The sequence below is a fragment of the Triturus cristatus genome, chromosome 3_1 (genome assembly GCF_964204655.1).
Source record: "Triturus cristatus chromosome 3_1, aTriCri1.1, whole genome shotgun sequence".
Taxonomy (NCBI): domain Eukaryota; kingdom Metazoa; phylum Chordata; class Amphibia; order Caudata; family Salamandridae; genus Triturus; species Triturus cristatus.
The window spans coordinates 1,042,140,281-1,042,158,442 of NC_140583.1; the positions used below are offsets into that span (position 1 = coordinate 1,042,140,281).

General features: G+C 47.6%; 1 protein-coding gene across 3 annotated transcripts in view; it reads right to left on the reverse strand.

The window, feature by feature from the left end:
* DIXDC1 (DIX domain containing 1) overlaps positions 1-18,162 on the reverse strand; it is a 463,468-nt gene that overhangs the window by 42,567 nt on the left and 402,739 nt on the right. For all 3 annotated transcript variants that reach the window (XM_085645796.1, XM_085645795.1, XM_085645797.1), the window contains one exon: positions 1,681-1,793. In XM_085645796.1, coding sequence (XP_085501922.1) covers positions 1,681-1,793 — 113 coding nt within the window. The remainder of the gene's footprint in view (positions 1-1,680; positions 1,794-18,162) is intronic.

The window sequence follows — 18,162 nt, forward strand, 5'->3', positions numbered from 1 at the left end:
GATATTCAAAAAGAAAGAAGAGGATGGGGTGCACTGAGGTGGGGGATGAAGTAGACCCATGTGCTATTTTGGAAATCACTATAAACCATTCTCTTAGAGCAGACATGAGATGGACAAACCAGGAATCTCTCACTTTTCTTATGGCAGCTGGCCATCTCCCTGTCACAGTCCCCAACTTTTTCAGTTGCAGACCAGCTCTTGAATAACCCCTTTGCCAAGTTTCAGGTGTCACGTACATGGCACCCGAATGCAAGACACCTGTTGAGTTTCTTAAAAACATGGACAAATCTCTTCTAGATAGGTCCACTTTACAAATGTATTCCTGTCCCTCTATTGGCACTTCTTTTTTTAAAATTGTAAACTCTTTTTATTGAACTTTGCTCATCACAAGATAGTTGCACAAAACCAGTTTTGTTCACAGTTTACATACATTGCAAGTGTATAGCCCCCTGAGGTGTGACAAATCTGTAGTACAGTAATCGGGTGCGCTTTTACGAGCCAACTCCAACATATCCTGCAGTCTGTTGAGTGCCCCGCGGCGAACGACCATCCCAACGCATACGTCACATCGCATGCGTTTACGTCGCATGCCGTCACAATGCACGCGACGTTACGACGCGTGCGTTCACTATGCACGACGTTACATTGCGGGCGCCATTAGATCGCGGGAGCTTTTAGAACGCAGGCGCCAGGACACGGACGGCGGGGAGACAACGCTGGAACCACGACGAGATATAGGGTTTAGGGTAGTTATGGGGAGTGTAGTGGAGGGGAGGGTTTTAGGCTTTAGGGCTTAGGGTCAATAGTAGGATATGGTAGTGTTTTAGGCTTTTGGGTTAGGGCTCAGGGTTAGGAGTCGAATTTGGTAGTGTTTAGGCTTTAGGGTTAGGGCTTAGGGTTAGGAGTCATATATGGTAGTGTTTAGGCTTTAGGGTTAGGAGTCGTATATGGTAGTGTTTAGGCTTTAGGGTTAGGGCTTAGGGTTAGGAGTCGTATTTGGTAGTGTTTTAGGCTTTAGGGTTAGGGCTTAGGGTTAGGAGTTGTATATGGTAGTGTTTTAGGTATTAGGGTTAATGTTAATGTATGATACTGTTTTTGCCTTGTCTGTTTACGTCTTAGGGTTGAGGCAAGTGTCAGGGCGTTGTACTGTGTTTGGGTGGCCGTTAGGGAGAATTGTGCGGTGTGATAGAATGCGTGGTCTTTGTGTGCGTTGTAAAGGTCTTTTACATGCATGTGAGGGCGCAGTGCGATGGAATGGTTTGCGTGGTGAATGCATGCAATGTAACGGTGCATGCGATGTGAGAAATGCGATGTTATGGTGTGCGTTGTGTTTGTTTGCGTTGCATCGTCATACATCCGTGCCCCGCACCCTGGAGTCTATTGGCACTTCTTAACACGCAGGAGCGGCCCGTGCAGGTAATAGAGGTGGGGCTGTGTAAGGGTGGATTCGACAGACGAGGGAAAATTAAATAAATAATTAAATTTCCCTCGTCGGCATCTGTCGAATCCACCCAACACCCCGCCCCACCGCTCTACGTAACATGATTTATTTTTACTACTGTGATTTTGATAGCATCTTACCCGTGGCATAGGGGCACTTCTTCCCACCACAATCAAACCTTACGATCTGCTGAACAGGACAGCTGAAGGGTCTACCATATCAGGGAACAGATGCTGTACCTAGTTCGAAGTCCGCTTCTTCTGCAGGATTGGCTCCAAAGTCTCCATGCTTCTCCGGCTGTGTAGTGACAGACTCAGTTTTCCCACTGTGTGCTGGGCTAGATGATGTGAGACTGCAACAAGAACAAGCAACACAGTGTTATATTCATGCACACATATGTTGTAAATCTGATGTTAAAAAAAGATAGATTCACAGATTTTAGGCGTCCTGAGAGTTTGAATGAACTAACTTAAGGCAACCTCTGTAAAAAGCCAGACTATTACTTTAACGATGGGTTTTACAATTTTTTGTGAGTTTATAATCATTTGCCTTTATTCATACATGTAATGTTTTAGAACAGTGGTTCTTAACCTGGGTTCGAGAAGCCTATTCAGGGGGTCCGCGATTGCTTAGAATAGTAAATATTCTTAACAGCAGTGGCAGCTCCTACGGAGGAGTGTCGCCCCACTGCCAGGAAGCAGCAAAAGAAAGGAAAAAATAAAATGATAAAAAGTAATGTTACTATCATTTTATTTAGTTCTACTGCTGCGGCAGCGTGCGTGAGGGACAGGGCGGGGCTGCAGAGCAAGGGAGGAGTGGTAGAACCCTCCTGTGTGCAATGACTGTTTGGTTGGCCCTCTCGGGCCGCCCATTACAGTCATGCGCACTTCCTTGTTCTCAATGCAGGCAGCCTGCATGGAGAACATGCCCACCCTTCCAGCCCCTGGCTGAGTGCTGTGTCACGGCACTCAGACCAATCACATTGCAGCATTGTGATTGGCTACGGGGAGCGTGGGAGCCCTGGTGCGTCCTCACAGGAAGCCAGGAAGAGTGCTGGTTGGGACACAGGAGAGGCGGTGGCAGCTGATCAGCAGGCCAGCCGGCTGGCCGGCCAGGCGAGAGGTGTGTGATTTGTTTTTTACCCGATTCCCATATCACACCCCCCACCTCTGCGCCCGAAGCCGCCCAACTGCTGCTTCTAGGCAGCAGCCACAACTGCTTACCAGATTCATAGAATGTATATAAAGAACCAAAGTGTAAAATAAAAAAAATTGAAGACGTTCTGTAAATCTGAAGGATTTTCAAATTGAACACTAAAAATCAAGTTAGTGTCCTAGATTGTTTAGTAGGATCCGTGCAAATGCATTAAACAGAATATAGTATGGACGATGAGTGAGCTTAATTGAATTTTGAAAAGCTCCAACCTCCTCACTAGAATTAAAAAAATATTTTTTTAATATTTGTTTGTGACTTAAGAAAAGTATTTCATAATTTGTGTATTTCTTTGATAAATGCTTGTTTCTGTATTGTTTGTGTATTATTTTGCGGGTCCTTGGCTTCCAGTATTGACTCAGGGCCCGATTACGAGTTTGGCAGTGTGGGAGTGGGCCGCCACGCTGCTGCCATGCTACTGCCCGCTCTCACACCACCAAAGAGGGCCACCACCCTCCAGATTCTGAGTATTATTGTGGTCTGTCGGGTGGGCGGCATGGCGGTCCAGAGGCATTGCAGTTTAAAGGCTCATATGTGAGCCTTAAACTGCACCACCGCAAGACTGCCAAAGCGTTCCCATATGGCATGGACTGTGCAGTCCATGACATGCAGGAATTAATTGCATACACACTGGGGGCACAACATGTGCCAACCTGCATGCACTCCCGTGCAGAGGGCCAAGAGGAGGCACCACTTTCTTTCCTCACAGCCAGCAGTTTCTTGGAGTAAGAACCTCTGTGAGACTGCTGGCAGTGAGGAAAGTCGTAACATGTTTGGCGGTACCGCAGGGCACCACCAAGAATAGATTGTGACCCTCAGACCGCCGGGCCACCACCAGGGATGTCTAATCTCTGATGGTTGTGACAGTGCCTAAGTTGTAAGCCGGCAGTCGAATAACCGGTGCAGCGGTGGCCAGACCGCCACCATGAGATTAGCGGTAAACTCATAATTAGGCCTTCAGTAGGGGTCTGAGGATTCAAATATTGATTCAGTAGGGGTCCTCGGGTTTCTGTAATGATTAAGTGGGGGGTCCACAGAAGTCAAAAGGTTAAGAAATGCTGATTTAGAACATTCATCACAATTAAAGTGTGCCATTATTCAAAGTTATTTGAATAAAAATGTATATAATTATTGATAAATATATTATGGCTATGAATATTGTATGAAGGTAGGATCTTTCTAGCATGTATACCCCCACTTTTTGCCTGGTGGCTGTGTGTTTTGACTGAAGTCTACTGGGATCCTGCTAATCAAGACCCCAGCAACTGTGCTCGCTCCCCTAAATTGGCCCTGGTAAGTATTTTGGTACATCCACAATTGGCTACTGGTGTACCCCTATAAGTCCCTAGTATATGGTACTGAGGTACCCAGGGCACAGGTACACCAGGGGACTCCCATGGGCTGCAGTATGTATTGTGCCATCCATTGAAGTGCACTTAATTTCTGACCTCAGGCCTGCCATTGCAGCCTGTGTGAGATGGTGCTTGCACCTCTCACTACAGATATGTTTTCTTATATCTGAGGTCACTGCACTTAAACCCTTTAAGTCACCCCTATGGCAGGCCATTCAGTTCTGAGGGGAGGTTGCTTGGTTACAAGTCTAATGGTGCATGAGCAGGACACGCCTACAAACCCTGGAGTCGATTCTCCAGGCTTTGTAAATGTGGTTAGCCATCTTAAGGTATAGCGTGGAAATCTGTCTATCTAAATAATGGCTGCACCGAACCTGATCTTGATTGGTTTCAAACGTGTTGAAACCATACCCCAACACTGATTCCAGTGCTGGAAGTATGATCCCATGTACTGTGAAGCTCCTTAAGGGACATCCTGTACTCCAGGTAACAGCCTTTCAGGGTCTGCCAGCAAGCTAGTGCTGCTGCCGACGACAGACACGATTCTGCCCTCCTGCTGCTAAGCTGGGCTCGAGGAGGGGAAGGTAGAACAATAGGTATCCTGTGACAGGGAGGTGCGATCACCTCCCAGACAGGACTTAGTGTATTGGGATGGGGGCACTTTCCAGTGCACCCAGACTGCATTGAAGGACACATTTGGTGCCCTCCTTGCATACCTCCTCTGGGAGGGACCCCAGAGTCGTTCCAACCCTTTTTCAAGGGTACTTAAGGGCTACCCTGCAGGCGAGTCCTCAGATTCGTCGTGGAACAAGACTCACCTCTGAAACCAAGACACTCTTCGACCGTCTTGACACTTGGACTCAGTTGGACTTCGAATGGAACCGAGACTGCATCAAGGAAGACTCCTGCTGCTCTTTGACTCACTGTTCCTCAAGTCTTCTGCCCTGCCTGTGTCCGTGCATCATCCAGGCTCTCTAGAAGACCTGTGGGCATCAAGGACATCCAAAGTAATCTCCCTTGGGGTGAAGGTATCACTCCCCTGCATCCGCAGGCACCGGAACAAAGCTGACCAGTTTCCTGTTCCTATCGTCCCACAGACTTCCAGAGGCCCAGCAACACAGGTGGTGGTTCTGCAGTTCTCAAGAGGCCTGACCTACCTTCTCTGCAATTTTGAGGAAAGTATTCCGCGTCGGAGCCGCTGTGCACTGTATCAACTTGCCGTTGACAAGGCTTGTTGGCTTGCACTCAAGAGATCTTCGGGTTGTAAGAAGCTCCAGCCTCCAGAACCTCACCCTTTAAGATCAGCATCCTCACTGCATCCCTTGCACTGTGGATCTCCATCTTTTGTGAGCTACTTGAGGTCCTCTTGCGACTACTGTGCCTTTGGCCTGGGGGTACTCTTGAGGGTCTTCCTCTACTTCAGTGGGATCCCATGCTTGCTCGGGCCTGCTCTGACTCTCATACACTTGGTGAGTCCTTTAGACCATGCTGGTCCCAAAGTTTGCATCTTTTGCTTTCCACACCAGTTGCAGCTACCAAGGCTTGTTGGTGCTCTCGCCGGACACCGACCACCTAGACACCGACATCTAAAGTGGGATAGCTCGTGCACTACTCCTAGTATTCCTCAGCATCGTCTGGTCCTCACAGCTGCAGTGACAAGGTCATTGTCTTAACTCCTTCACCTCCTGACATCAGTGGGCATTGTTCTTCCGTGCTTCTTGGTCGCCTCCGATTTGCATAGACTCTGTCCCCCCTGCTTGCAGGTTCTCCTGTTCAAGAATCCACACTTGGATTCCACCGGACTTCTTTATAGGCTGCTCCAGAAGCATTTTCTTCAAAGTTTTCCACTGTCGTCAACGGCAAGTTCTGACATCACTTCACCCCTATGCACCTGGCTTCCCTGGTGCAGGTAACCTAGGTCCTGGGGCATCCATGAATGGGCTGGCCTTCCAACCTCCCATATTCCAAGGGTTTCTTCTGGGTTCTTTGGGAAGGGTTCTTCTTGTTTAAAACTGCAACCGCAACTTCTCCCTTGACTTCCATTAGGCACGCAGCTTTGATTCCACTGTGCACACAGCCTCCGTGGGGATCCTGGGTACTTACCATGGGTGTTTCTATGGTCCCTCTGCTCCTCTGAGTCTTCTGTTCCAAGTCTTTCTTCCTTGCAGTTTGCATTCCACTTACTTAATGGTAAAAGGTTTGGTCTCCCCCTGGAGACCAGTGTATATTTTTGCTACTTACTTGATTATTTTAAAGTATTCTTGTGCATATTGTTAATCTCCGGCTAGGACATATACCAATGTGTTAGTGATTGTGTTGCATAATAAATTGATTTATTTTTATAAACACTGTGTGGCTCTTTTTCATCTAATCTACACTGTCGATTAAACGTGATAAAACAAGCTGCTTTACACTCCTTCAAGATAAGCCTGAAGGCTGCTCTCCACAGTTACCACTTTGAGATCTTTCTATGCTTACCAAAGATCACTAAAATCATCATATGGGTTGCCTGGATTATTGCAAGGTGCATCACTCCTTAGAGTGTGCAACATATACTAAGCCAGCCGCCTACACTGGTGTGCAGAGGTTGGGATTAACGCATGCACTGTTTTACCACTTAATCTAAGTGAAGGTTACATGAAAAACCAACACTAGCAAGGCACATATAAAATAATTTGATCAAGTAAGTTCTACTGAACTTTTTTGGTTTGGCTGTCAAGGCTCTTAGCTCAATCCTTTCACCAATCTTTGGAAGTTTAGTTCTCTAGAGTAGGCAGGAGAATTACACCACACTACATCTAGTACCATGTTTCAGGTTGGTTAGACAAGAAAGGCTCAATCCTCCAGGTACAGTGGTATTAAGCTTCAGAAATTCAGGATCCTGTGTGAATCTAGGAAACTTAAGAAAGGTAGCAACCCCCAACAAAGAGCAGCTCTTAGAGATGCTCCTGCAGGATGACTTCCAAAATCCTGATAGGTCAGATAGGCAGGATAACTTGGGTATGGGTGGTGATACACCAGAAGATGAGCCTGGGTTATGCAACACCCCTGACTCTGCTGAAGACCCCTTACTGGAAAAGTCTAATCCCCCAGGGAATAGTCCCAGTGATACAGAGGGAGGCCCTAGAGCTAGGTCCCCCTGTATTCCTCCTGGGAAGGTACAAAGGGTTCAGGGGAGGCCCAGGTCCTCCTCGGGTAATTTAACCTCCTCTGCCACTTCAATGGGGTCTCTAGCAAGAGGAAGGACTCCTTAGAAAGGGAATATCACCTACTCAAACTTGAGAGAGCCAAGCTCAGAAAAAAGAAAGAGCAGTTGGCCTTAGACAAGGAGACCCTAGAAGGTTAGAAGGCTAGGAAGAATTTGGGATTCAAATTCCATGGTGGCTGCACTAGTGGACCTACAGTTAGGGAACACTCTTGTGATACTCAGAACTTGAGCAGGATAGTCCCTCCTTATCAGGAGGGTGATGACATCCATAAGTGGATTACTACTTTAGAGAGGGCCTGTAAAGTTCAGAAGGCTCCTCAGGGGCCGTGGGCAGCTATCCCGTAGCTCTTCTTTGCTAACAAAGGTAGAGACAAACTCTTGACTGTAAAGGAAGAAGGTGCAGACAATTACAAAGTCTTGAAGAGTGCCCTCAAAGATGAGTTTGGATTAACCACTGAGCAATACAGGGTTATATTTAGAGACACACAGAAGGCACACACTCAAGACTGGGTACATTTTGTGGCTAGTGCTATTAAGGCTCTGGAAGGCTGGCTTCATGGAAGAAATGATCGTGAATATGAAGGACTGTACAAGTTACTAGTGAGGGAGCACACCCTTAACAGAATCAGCAACGGCACCAGTACCTGGTAGACTCAGATCTGACCTTTTCCCAAAAATTGGGTAGGAAGGCAGACAAATGGGTTTGTACCAGGGTGAAACAAGTCTCATGGTGGTGGTGACCAGAAGAAGCAAGATTTTTCAAAGGTCCAAGAGAAAGGTGGGGAGAAATCTAAAGAAAAGAAAGTCTTCTGAAGGTTCCCAAACATCTTTGTTTGGTGGCGGGTCCTAATCCTCTATATACCCTAACAAGAAACCTTGGTGCTATTTACGGCCTGGGGTCCTCTTGAGGGTCTTTTGTTTGCTTCAGTGGGCTCCCCTGCTCGCTAGGGCCTGCTCTGACTGTCCTGCACTTGGTGAGTACCTTGGACCTTGCTGGTCCCAACATTTGCATCTTTTCACTTTCCTCACTAGTTGCAGCTACTAAGGCTTGTTGGTGCTCCGCTGGACAACGACCGCTTAGACACTGACATCCGATGTGGGACTGCTTGTGCACAGCTCCTGGTCTTTCTCAGCATCGCCTGGTCCTCACAGCTGCAGCAACAAAGTCATCGTCTTTATCCTGAACCTCCTGACATCAGTGGGCATTGTGCTTTCGTGCCTCCTTGCCTACATCCGAGTGGCATAGATTCTGCCCCATCTGCTTGCAGGCTCTCATTCACTATATACTAAGCCAGCCTCCTATATTTATTACTTTATTCAGTCCCTTCTTTGCAACATGGATTTTTCCATCTTTCTAACACTCCCAGTAAAATAGAAATGTGGTCTGCCACTTCTGTTGTACTAAGCGGGAAGTACTTTTCTTTTTAATGTGACACATGTTTGTTTCTAACATGAGATGTTAATTTCTTTATTTTTCTCAATAAATTCAGAATTAAAAAGTAATTTGTGATAGTGAAAATTGTAATCTGCCACTTACTACAGGGCTCTCAAGTCACCCAACTCCACGTAAGTAGCTCGTCCTGCCCATATTTTATTTTTTATTTTTGCATACTGGGATTTTTTTGTCCAAGAATTGAAATAAAATTCTTGAACTGGATCACGCACGCCGGGAACGGAGAAAAGTGAGAGCTCTGTTGCTATAATTGTACACTGCAGTGCTACAAGCGAGTAGTACAATCAACTGGTGTCTTTGTTAAATCTGTCTTTATATTTTATCCATAGTTACATTCATCGGGATGTTTATTCATCTTTCCATTAACCATCCCTTTTAAGCATTTATCCAGGACCAGGGTGCATTCATTTTTGGGTGCAAAATGCTTGACATCTCATCAATAACTTGCTATTTAATTAAACAACCGCTGTGGTAAAATGTGTCAATTTCTAGCAATAGAATTTAGAATCAGGAGAATTTCCCCTCTGACTTTTTACAGATGGAGGGCAGGGGCTATGGTATATCAACGTTTAAACCAAGTTACTAGTTAGTCTTTCTGTGTCCATTAATTTGACACAGCGCCTAATTTGTAAAAAAAATAAGTTCCAGGGCCGTCATCAGGAAGCCGCTGCAGCTTGCACACCCGATTGACCCTGCTAGCTCCACCAATGACACAATCAACAGAAATACTAACTCCTCTCACCGTACAAGTGTGACAATTCAGATTATTCCAGGCCACCCAAGCTAGAAAAATAGCTTGGGCAGCAGGTATTTCTAATTTTAATGTATACTGAATTAATAAACAACTGTTGTTGTGTTCATCTCGATTTTAGAAAAAGAGCGCCGTCATGTGGCAGACTGTCATAAGTGCTAGTGTTGACAATTAAGTGCCTGTGCCAAGCACTAGAAATCACTGGCTCAAAATAAGCACCGGCTTGACAAGCAATCATTATCCCACATACTGAAGCAAAATCACTACATGGGCCTAAACATTCTACAGTCTAAGAAGACCACTTATCCCCGCCCCAGGCTTGACCACAATAACATAATCTAGCATAATTTGAGCATGCAAACTCAAACTTTGTATAAAATCACATTTGGGTATATCAACGTACGGGAAAGAGCTATATGACATGCAAAAGAGCAATCGGAGTTTCCCATGGCATAGCAGCATTATTTTTTTTATATAAATGCATTTTTCCCTCCAGAGGTATAATAGAATACTAAAGAGTGATCGTAGCGAAGACTGCTAAACTGTAGGGTATACAACTTCCACATTTTTAAAACGACCTTGTATTTGCAGCCTTTAAATACTAACAATGCAGGTTTGAGTGTTTCCTACAAGAGCACTGGGCAAGTCATACACAGTTTCATTTTTTACTTCACTGTATACGATGAGTCAACACAAATAAACAACCGAAAACAACTTTATTGACTTTCAATTTCTGAAAAAGCCACACAAGAGAATTAAGAATTTGAAACAAGGAGCCTAAAAACACACACTTTCATAGATGGCCCCTTCATTGGAGGGATGAGAAGAGGCCTCGCATGCGCAAACACCTGCTATGACCAGCCAAGGGGACTCAAGCTCGTATCATGGGGTTCAAGAGATCCTTAAGATGCCAACACAAATTCTCAGCAAATATCTGCATTTCACAACAGAAGCTCTTAATATACAAGCTGTTCTAAAAGTAACTTCATCCTCTGACCCACAAATTACTGCAAAAAGAACATATGTGAGGACATGAATTGAATACAATAAATGTAGAAGTCCAACCACAGTTAAACAGGGAACTTACAATATAACCTTTGAACTAAGAAATCCTTAAAAGACTGTAGTACCGGATAAATGAAACGAACGTGAGCTGTCACTCAATACTTTTGATACTGTTGACCAAACTATCTTTGCCATGCCTTGGGGGTGGGACTGCAGTAGAATGGTTTCAATGTAAGATTTTGTTCTGTCTTTTGAACAGCGACTTCATCACTTAGGGTGCTCTCTGGGATCCTCAACCATTTGTCAGTCATTTTTCATAGGTATGTTTAACAGTTCTCGATTATTATCCTCATATTAGTCTACCAATTGTACACCTACATACAGTGGCAGCTACTCCAAAGGGGCGCAAGGGTAGCGACTCCCCAAACCAACATGCCTCACTTTGCAAGCCATTGATTACGTATTACAGCTTTTCAACAAACTCACCAATCATTTGTAATATATATATATATATATATATATATATATATATATATATATCCAAAGAACGCCCACTCCGTAAAGAACAGGTAGAGGCCACTCGGGGGAAAAACGTTAGAAGACCTTTATTTTCAAAACAGCGTGTGCATAATGCATTTCACATTTCAGCCCTGCGGCCTTCCTCAGATGCTGCTGTATGCAAAGGGTAACTCCACCCCCACCTTTAAATGTCCAGGAACACTACCATTGGCGGAAGTCCGCTGAACAAAAGTCACATGTTGCAACTCCACTGCAGTTCTGCCACAACTACAGCTCCCAGAATGCTGTAGAACCGGGTGAGTGTTGCTAGGTAGTGACTGAATGTGGTAACCCCTATGAGTATAGGGTATTGTACTGGAACGGTGCAGAGTGTAAAATTGTGAGTCTATGCTATGAAATATCGAAGATCTTCCTCCGGTCCCCTTCAACGCTCCAGCCTCGTTGCGCGTGTGCCGGCTGGTCCGTAAGGCAGAGTTACAGTGAACCTGTCTCCTCGTCAATGACAAGCTGCATCCACAGCGGTCCAGGGTTCAGGCAAGCACAACAGGGCGGGCCGGAGTCATTCAATACCTTGAATCAGAAAGAAGCTGCACGCAGCGATGCCAGTGAAGCTCCGGCCTCTTGTCGGAACGGGGCCCCTCACGCACCTCTGGCTGGCGCGAAAACATCCAAAGAACACCCACTCTGTAAAGAACAGGTAGAGGCCACTCGGGGGAAAACGTTAGAAGACCTTTATTTTCAAAACAGCGTGTGCATAATGCATTTCAGCCCTGCGGCCTTCCTCAGATGCTGCTGTATGCAAAGGGTAACTCCACCCCCACCTTTAAATGTCCAGGAACACTACCATTGGCGGAAGTCCGCTGAACAAAAGTCACATGTTGCAACTCCACTGCAGTTCTGCCACAACTACAGCTCCCAGAATGCTGTAGAACCGGGTGAGTGTTGCTAGGTAGTGACTGAATGTGGTAACCCCTATGAGTATAGGGTATTGTACTGGAACGGTGCGGAGTGTAAAATTGTGAGTCTATGCTATGAAATATCGAAGATCTTCCTCCGGTCCCCTTCAACGCTCCAGCCTCGTTGCGCGTGTGCCGGCTGGTCCGTAAGGCAGAGTTACAGTGAACCTGTCTCCTCGTCAATGACAAGCTGCATCCACAGCGGTCCAGGGTTCAGGCAAGCACAACAGGGCGGGCCGGAGTCATTCAATACCTTGAATCAGAAAGAAGCTGCACGCAGCGATGCCAGTGAAGCTCCGGCCTCTTGTCGGAACGGGGCCCCTCACGCACCTCTGGCTGGCGCGAAAACATCCAAAGAACGCCCACTCCGTAAAGAACAGGTAGAGGCCACTCGGGGGAAAACGTTAGAAGACCTTTATTTTCAAAACAGCGTGTGCATAATGCATTTCAGCCCTGCGGCCTTCCTCGGATGCTGCTGTATGCAAAGGGTAACTCCACCCCCACCTTTAAATGTCCAGGAACACTACCATTGGCGGAAGTCCGCTGAACAAAAGTCACATGTTGCAACTCCACTGCAGTTCTGCCACAACTACAGCTCCCAGAATGCTGTAGAACCGGGTGAGTGTTGCTAGGTAGTGACTGAATGTGGTAACCCCTATGAGTATAGGGTATTGTACTGGAACGGTGCGGAGTGTAAAATTGTGAGTCTATGCTATGAAATATCGAAGATCTTCCTCCGGTCCCCTTCAACGCTCCAGCCTCGTTGCGCGTGTGCCGGCTGGTCCGTAAGGCAGAGTTACAGTGAACCTGTCTCCTCGTCAATGACAAGCTGCATCCACAGCGGTCCAGGGTTCAGGCAAGCACAACAGGGCGGGCCGGAGTCATTCAATACCTTGAATCAGAAAGAAGCTGCACGCAGCGATGCCAGTGAAGCTCCGGCCTCTTGTCGGAACGGGGCCCCTCACGCACCTCTGGCTGGCGCGAAAACATCCAAAGAACGCCCACTCCGTAAAGAACAGGTAGAGGCCACTCGGGGGAAAACGTTAGAAGACCTTTATTTTCAAAACAGCGTGTGCATAATGCATTTCAGCCCTGCGGCCTTCCTCAGATGCTGCTGTATGCAAAGGGTAACTCCACCCCCACCTTTAAATGTCCAGGAACACTACCATTGGCGGAAGTCCGCTGAACAAAAGTCACATGTTGCAACTCCACTGCAGTTCTGCCACAACTACAGCTCCCAGAATGCTGTAGAACCGGGTGAGTGTTGCTAGGTAGTGACTGAATGTGGTAACCCCTATGAGTATAGGGTATTGTACTGGAACGGTGCGGAGTGTAAAATTGTGAGTCTATGCTATGAAATATCGAAGATCTTCCTTCGGTCCCCTTCAACGCTCCAGCCTCGTTGCGCGTGTGCCGGCTGGTCCGTAAGGCAGAGTTACAGTGAACCTGTCTCCTCGTCAATGACAAGCTGCATCCACAGCGGTCCAGGGTTCAGGCAAGCACAACAGGGCGGGCCGGAGTCATTCAATACCTTGAATCAGAAAGAAGCTGCACGCAGCGATGCCAGTGAAGCTCCGGCCTCTTGTCGGAACGGGGCCCCTCACGCACCTCTGGCTGGCGCGAAAACATCCAAAGAACGCCCACTCCGTAAAGAACAGGTAGAGGCCACTCGGGGGAAAACGTTAGAAGACCTTTATTTTCAAAACAGCGTGTGCATAATGCATTTCAGCCCTGCGGCCTTCCTCAGATGCTGCTGTATGCAAAGGGTAACTCCACCCCCACCTTTAAATGTCCAGGAACACTACCATTGGCGGAAGTCCGCTGAACAAAAGTCACATGTTGCAACTCCACTGCAGTTCTGCCACAACTACAGCTCCCAGAATGCTGTAGAACCGGGTGAGTGTTGCTAGGTAGTGACTGAATGTGGTAACCCCTATGAGTATAGGGTATTGTACTGGAACGGTGCGGAGTGTAAAATTGTGAGTCTATGCTATGAAATATCGAAGATCTTCCTCCGGTCCCCTTCAACGCTCCAGCCTCGTTGCGCGTGTGCCGGCTGGTCCGTAAGGCAGAGTTACAGTGAACCTGTCTCCTCGTCAATGACAAGCTGCATCCACAGCGGTCCAGGGTTCAGGCAAGCACAACAGGGCGGGCCGGAGTCATTCAATACCTTGAATCAGAAAGAAGCTGCACGCAGCGATGCCAGTGAAGCTCCGGCCTCTTGTCGGAACGGGGCCCCTCACGCACCTCTGGCTGGCGCGAAAACATCCAAAGAACGCCCACTCCGTAAAGAACAGGTAGAGGCCACTCGGGGGAAAACGTTAGAAGACCTTTATTTTCAAAACAGCGTGTGCATAATGCATTTCAGCCCTGCGGCCTTCCTCAGATGCTGCTGTATGCAAAGGGTAACTCCACCCCCACCTTTAAATGTCCAGGAACACTACCATTGGCGGAAGTCCGCTGAACAAAAGTCACATGTTGCAACTCCACTGCAGTTCTGCCACAACTACAGCTCCCAGAATGCTGTAGAACCGGGTGAGTGTTGCTAGGTAGTGACTGAATGTGGTAACCCCTATGAGTATAGGGTATTGTACTGGAACGGTGCGGAGTGTAAAATTGTGAGTCTATGCTATATATATATATATATATATATAGAGGCCACCGCTGGCTGTACTGTGCATGTGTCAGACGGAGACTGATAAAGCCTATCCTCACACAGACAATACATATCTGACTTGCTGCACTAACTTCAGGCAGTGCAGCATGCCAGATAATGGTGATTTGGGGCCTGTTGAAGTCATGCGCCCTTAGCCACGATGAAGAAAAAAGGACAGCCTCCCATTCTGTCTGAGCTTCTTATTGGGCTATGAGCTTCGCTCTGGCACCCTGTTTGTTGAATCTGGAAGATGGGAGTCATAGAACTCTCCCAGGTAAGTTTCCACCCTCTGTGTATGAATGAGAGCATATTTATAAAGTTATTGTGTTGTTTTTCTGTCTGTGAGTGTGCACTTATTTGTGTGCATGTGTAAGTGTGTGTATGAGCATTTGTATGTGTGAGATGTTTCAGCATTCTGTTGCTAAAAGGAAGAAATAATAGAGGTGGGCGACATCAAATAAAAAGGGAGAGCAGATGGGAGCCTTTAAAAGGTTTGGCATGCAAATCCTGAAGCACGATCATAGAGGCAATAGAGACCATGTGTACCCTATATGTGGACTAGATGTTATCAGGCATGGAGCACATTATAATCTAGCATATCAGAAGACAGGATTTTGTACAGTGCGCATCCTGAAGAACAAGTTATCTACCTACGGTAATGCCTTATCTGGTAGACACACTCTCTAGCCGTCACTGTTAGAACTGGTTGGGGAAGGGAGAGGAGTCTGCCACTGACCCAATACTAGTTTGTAAACCACCACTGCAGGTCCTTCACAGTTACCGCCGAGATCTGGACCATGTTGGTAAGTATTCCATTGATGCTACGCCTACTAGAATTTGACGTCCCACTACACAGCTAATATGTGTCACAAGCAGGATGCAGGAGGCCATGAGCCCCAGCAGCCTCAGGGTCAGTCTCACCGAAACCCACGATAGAGGCTGAAACATCAGTATCAGAGTCTGAGTATCCTGAACTTGCCATTTGGGAGAATAGGCCCGACACTGCACCATGTCCAGAACAGCTCCGATGAAAGGGAGCGTCTGAGAGGGAGTCAGGTGTGAATTTGGCACGTTTGGTCGGGCCCACCTTTAACATCCTGTCGTCAAGATAGGGAAAGACTGACACCTCTGATCCCCACAGATGAGCTGCAACCACCACCATCAACTTGGTGAACACCCAAGTGGAGCTGGTGAGACCAAAAGGGAGAAACTGCTTGTGGCCCACCGTGAACTGCAGGTAACGTGGAAGTATGCATCCTGCAAGTCGAACGCTACAGCCAGTCTTTTGGGTCCAGAGTAGGCAGGACCTGAGCAACAGTGAGCATCTTGAAATTCTCCTTCTTGAGGAAGAAATTGAGGGAGCGCAGGTCGAGGATTCAAAGAAGACCTCTGATCTTCCTGGATACCAGAAAGTAGCATGAATAGCAACCAGGAACTACTTCTGGCGCCGGCACTATCTCTATGGATCCTATGGCCAAAAGAGCCATCATTTCCTGGTGGAGAAGAGATAGGTGGTCCTCCATCAGCCTGTCGTAAGTAGGTGGCATGGAGGAAAGTTTGGCTCGAAGGGAAGGAAGTAGCCCTTTTGGACAATCTACAAAATCCACCTGTGCGATGTTATGGTTTGCCAGTGGGGCAGGTGATGGCAAATCTTGCTGCCCACTAGGTGCCCATGATGATAAGGAGGCAGACTAGGAGTGTTTGGAGGCTGCGGCTGCAGGGGGGTTGGTAAACTGACCTGACTACTGGCCACCAGACCCACGGGGCCGGTAGGAACCACATTTGTGGCCACACAGAGGCTGGAAAGTTTACACGCCGAAGTGGCAGGGCGGGTAAAGATACGGCCCCACCCCCTTCAGTGGTCACGAAAGGAGTTAAAGGTTGATTGAGAGAGACAGGGGCCATAGAAAGGCCCAATGACCTGGCTGTAGCCCTGCTGTCCTTAAAAGGCTCCAGTGCCAAATCTGCCTTGCTTCCAAAAGATGTGAGCCATCAAAGGGCATTTCCATGAGTGAGAACCCTGGACATCTCCAGAAAAGCCAGTCGTCCTCAACCATGCATGACGTAATAGGGCCACTGTTGACGAAACCGCTCTGGCTAGTGAGACAGTGGTGTCAAGTCCACACAGCCTGGGAGAGCAAAGCCTGGGTCTCCTCTGGGACCCTAGGTAGCACCTGCACAACCAAATACCACAGAGTATGAAAATAGCGACTGCACCAGGATTTACATGGGACGTGGAGGCTTGGACAACGAAGCTCTCTGGGGGCGGGCACTCGTCCTGCTCAGGAGCCCCTGTGCTTTGCTTGTACCAAGTCCCAAGTAGGACATCAGTAATTCCCTCATTGAAAGGGAGAAGCAGTTCTAATGGGGACACTCCGGGCTGAAGCACTTCCATCAAGACATTTATCTTGACTGCCATGAGGGCAAGCTAAGGTCTAGGACCTCAGCCGCCCTCCACACCACCATTGCGAACGAAGTTCCCTCCTCCTAGAAGGCATAGCTTCAGTCAGTGCTGGCATCAGACAATGTCCTTCCAGCTCCATGTCAGCGATGAGAATGGGGAGGTCACTGCGGCTGGGCTGGGTGCCGGCGAGACAACCTGCACTGATCAGGATCCATCAATGTATCCTAGGGGCCCCACTGGTGCTGGACCCAAAGCTGCTGGCGTGGATCCAGTAGGGCCCCTCCCGAACATGCGGGCCCTAAGGTGCGCCGGAGAGAATGGGCCAGCCAAAAATGAGGTGCATGGCTTCATGAAACTCTCTATTGGGAGAGGGTCGCACTGACTCACAGAAACTTGGGGAGGCGCGAAGCCAACCTAGGTGCTGGCTCAACAGCCAATCCAGGTCTTAAGTGGCGATACTTCATCATCTCATTGGCCAAGAGATGAGGTGAAGTTAAGGCATGCTTCGACCTCTCCTTCTTTTGGGACTTGGACTTACCCAAGTGGCTCGACGACTTCGAATGCAATGACGACCTCGGGCTCTGTGACTGCTCCTGGGACCTTCCTCTTGACCGGGACTGTGATCTTCACAGCGTCGCACGTCGAGCCGCCATAAGCCTGAAGGAGTTCTCCCTCAAGGCTTTCTGGTGCATGGAGCAGGAGTCAGAGCTGGCCTTTGAGCCGTTATCCCGCTTGAGGCACCAGAGGCATACAAAGTGTGAGTGGTGCCGCATGAATTGAAGCCAGCCTTCTTGGAAGATATTCCTGCAACATCAGGAGGTAAATATCAAAGACTTTGATAAACGTTTGAAAAAAAACCTAGTCAAAAAATGACTAAGGGGTAGGTAGCCCTTCTTAGATCTGGGCTGGCTGAGTTGGAAATGGTTTGACATCAGCGTGCCAGGCGACTCCTATATAGGCACCCCAAATGCCACTTTCTGCACGGACAACGCCATGCGGAGCCAAACAATGCAACCTACCGGCATGCAGGTGCACTGCTCAAGAAACATTTCTGGATCCAGTCTGACGCCTAAAGAATCTGCAGCTAGAAGTCTCCATCAGATCTCACATATTTATAGGTGCTCTGATATAATAATAATAAAACAAAAAGGAAGCTTGGTGAAATAAAGTATTTGCCTAGGATCACACAATTTGGTCAAGTAGAG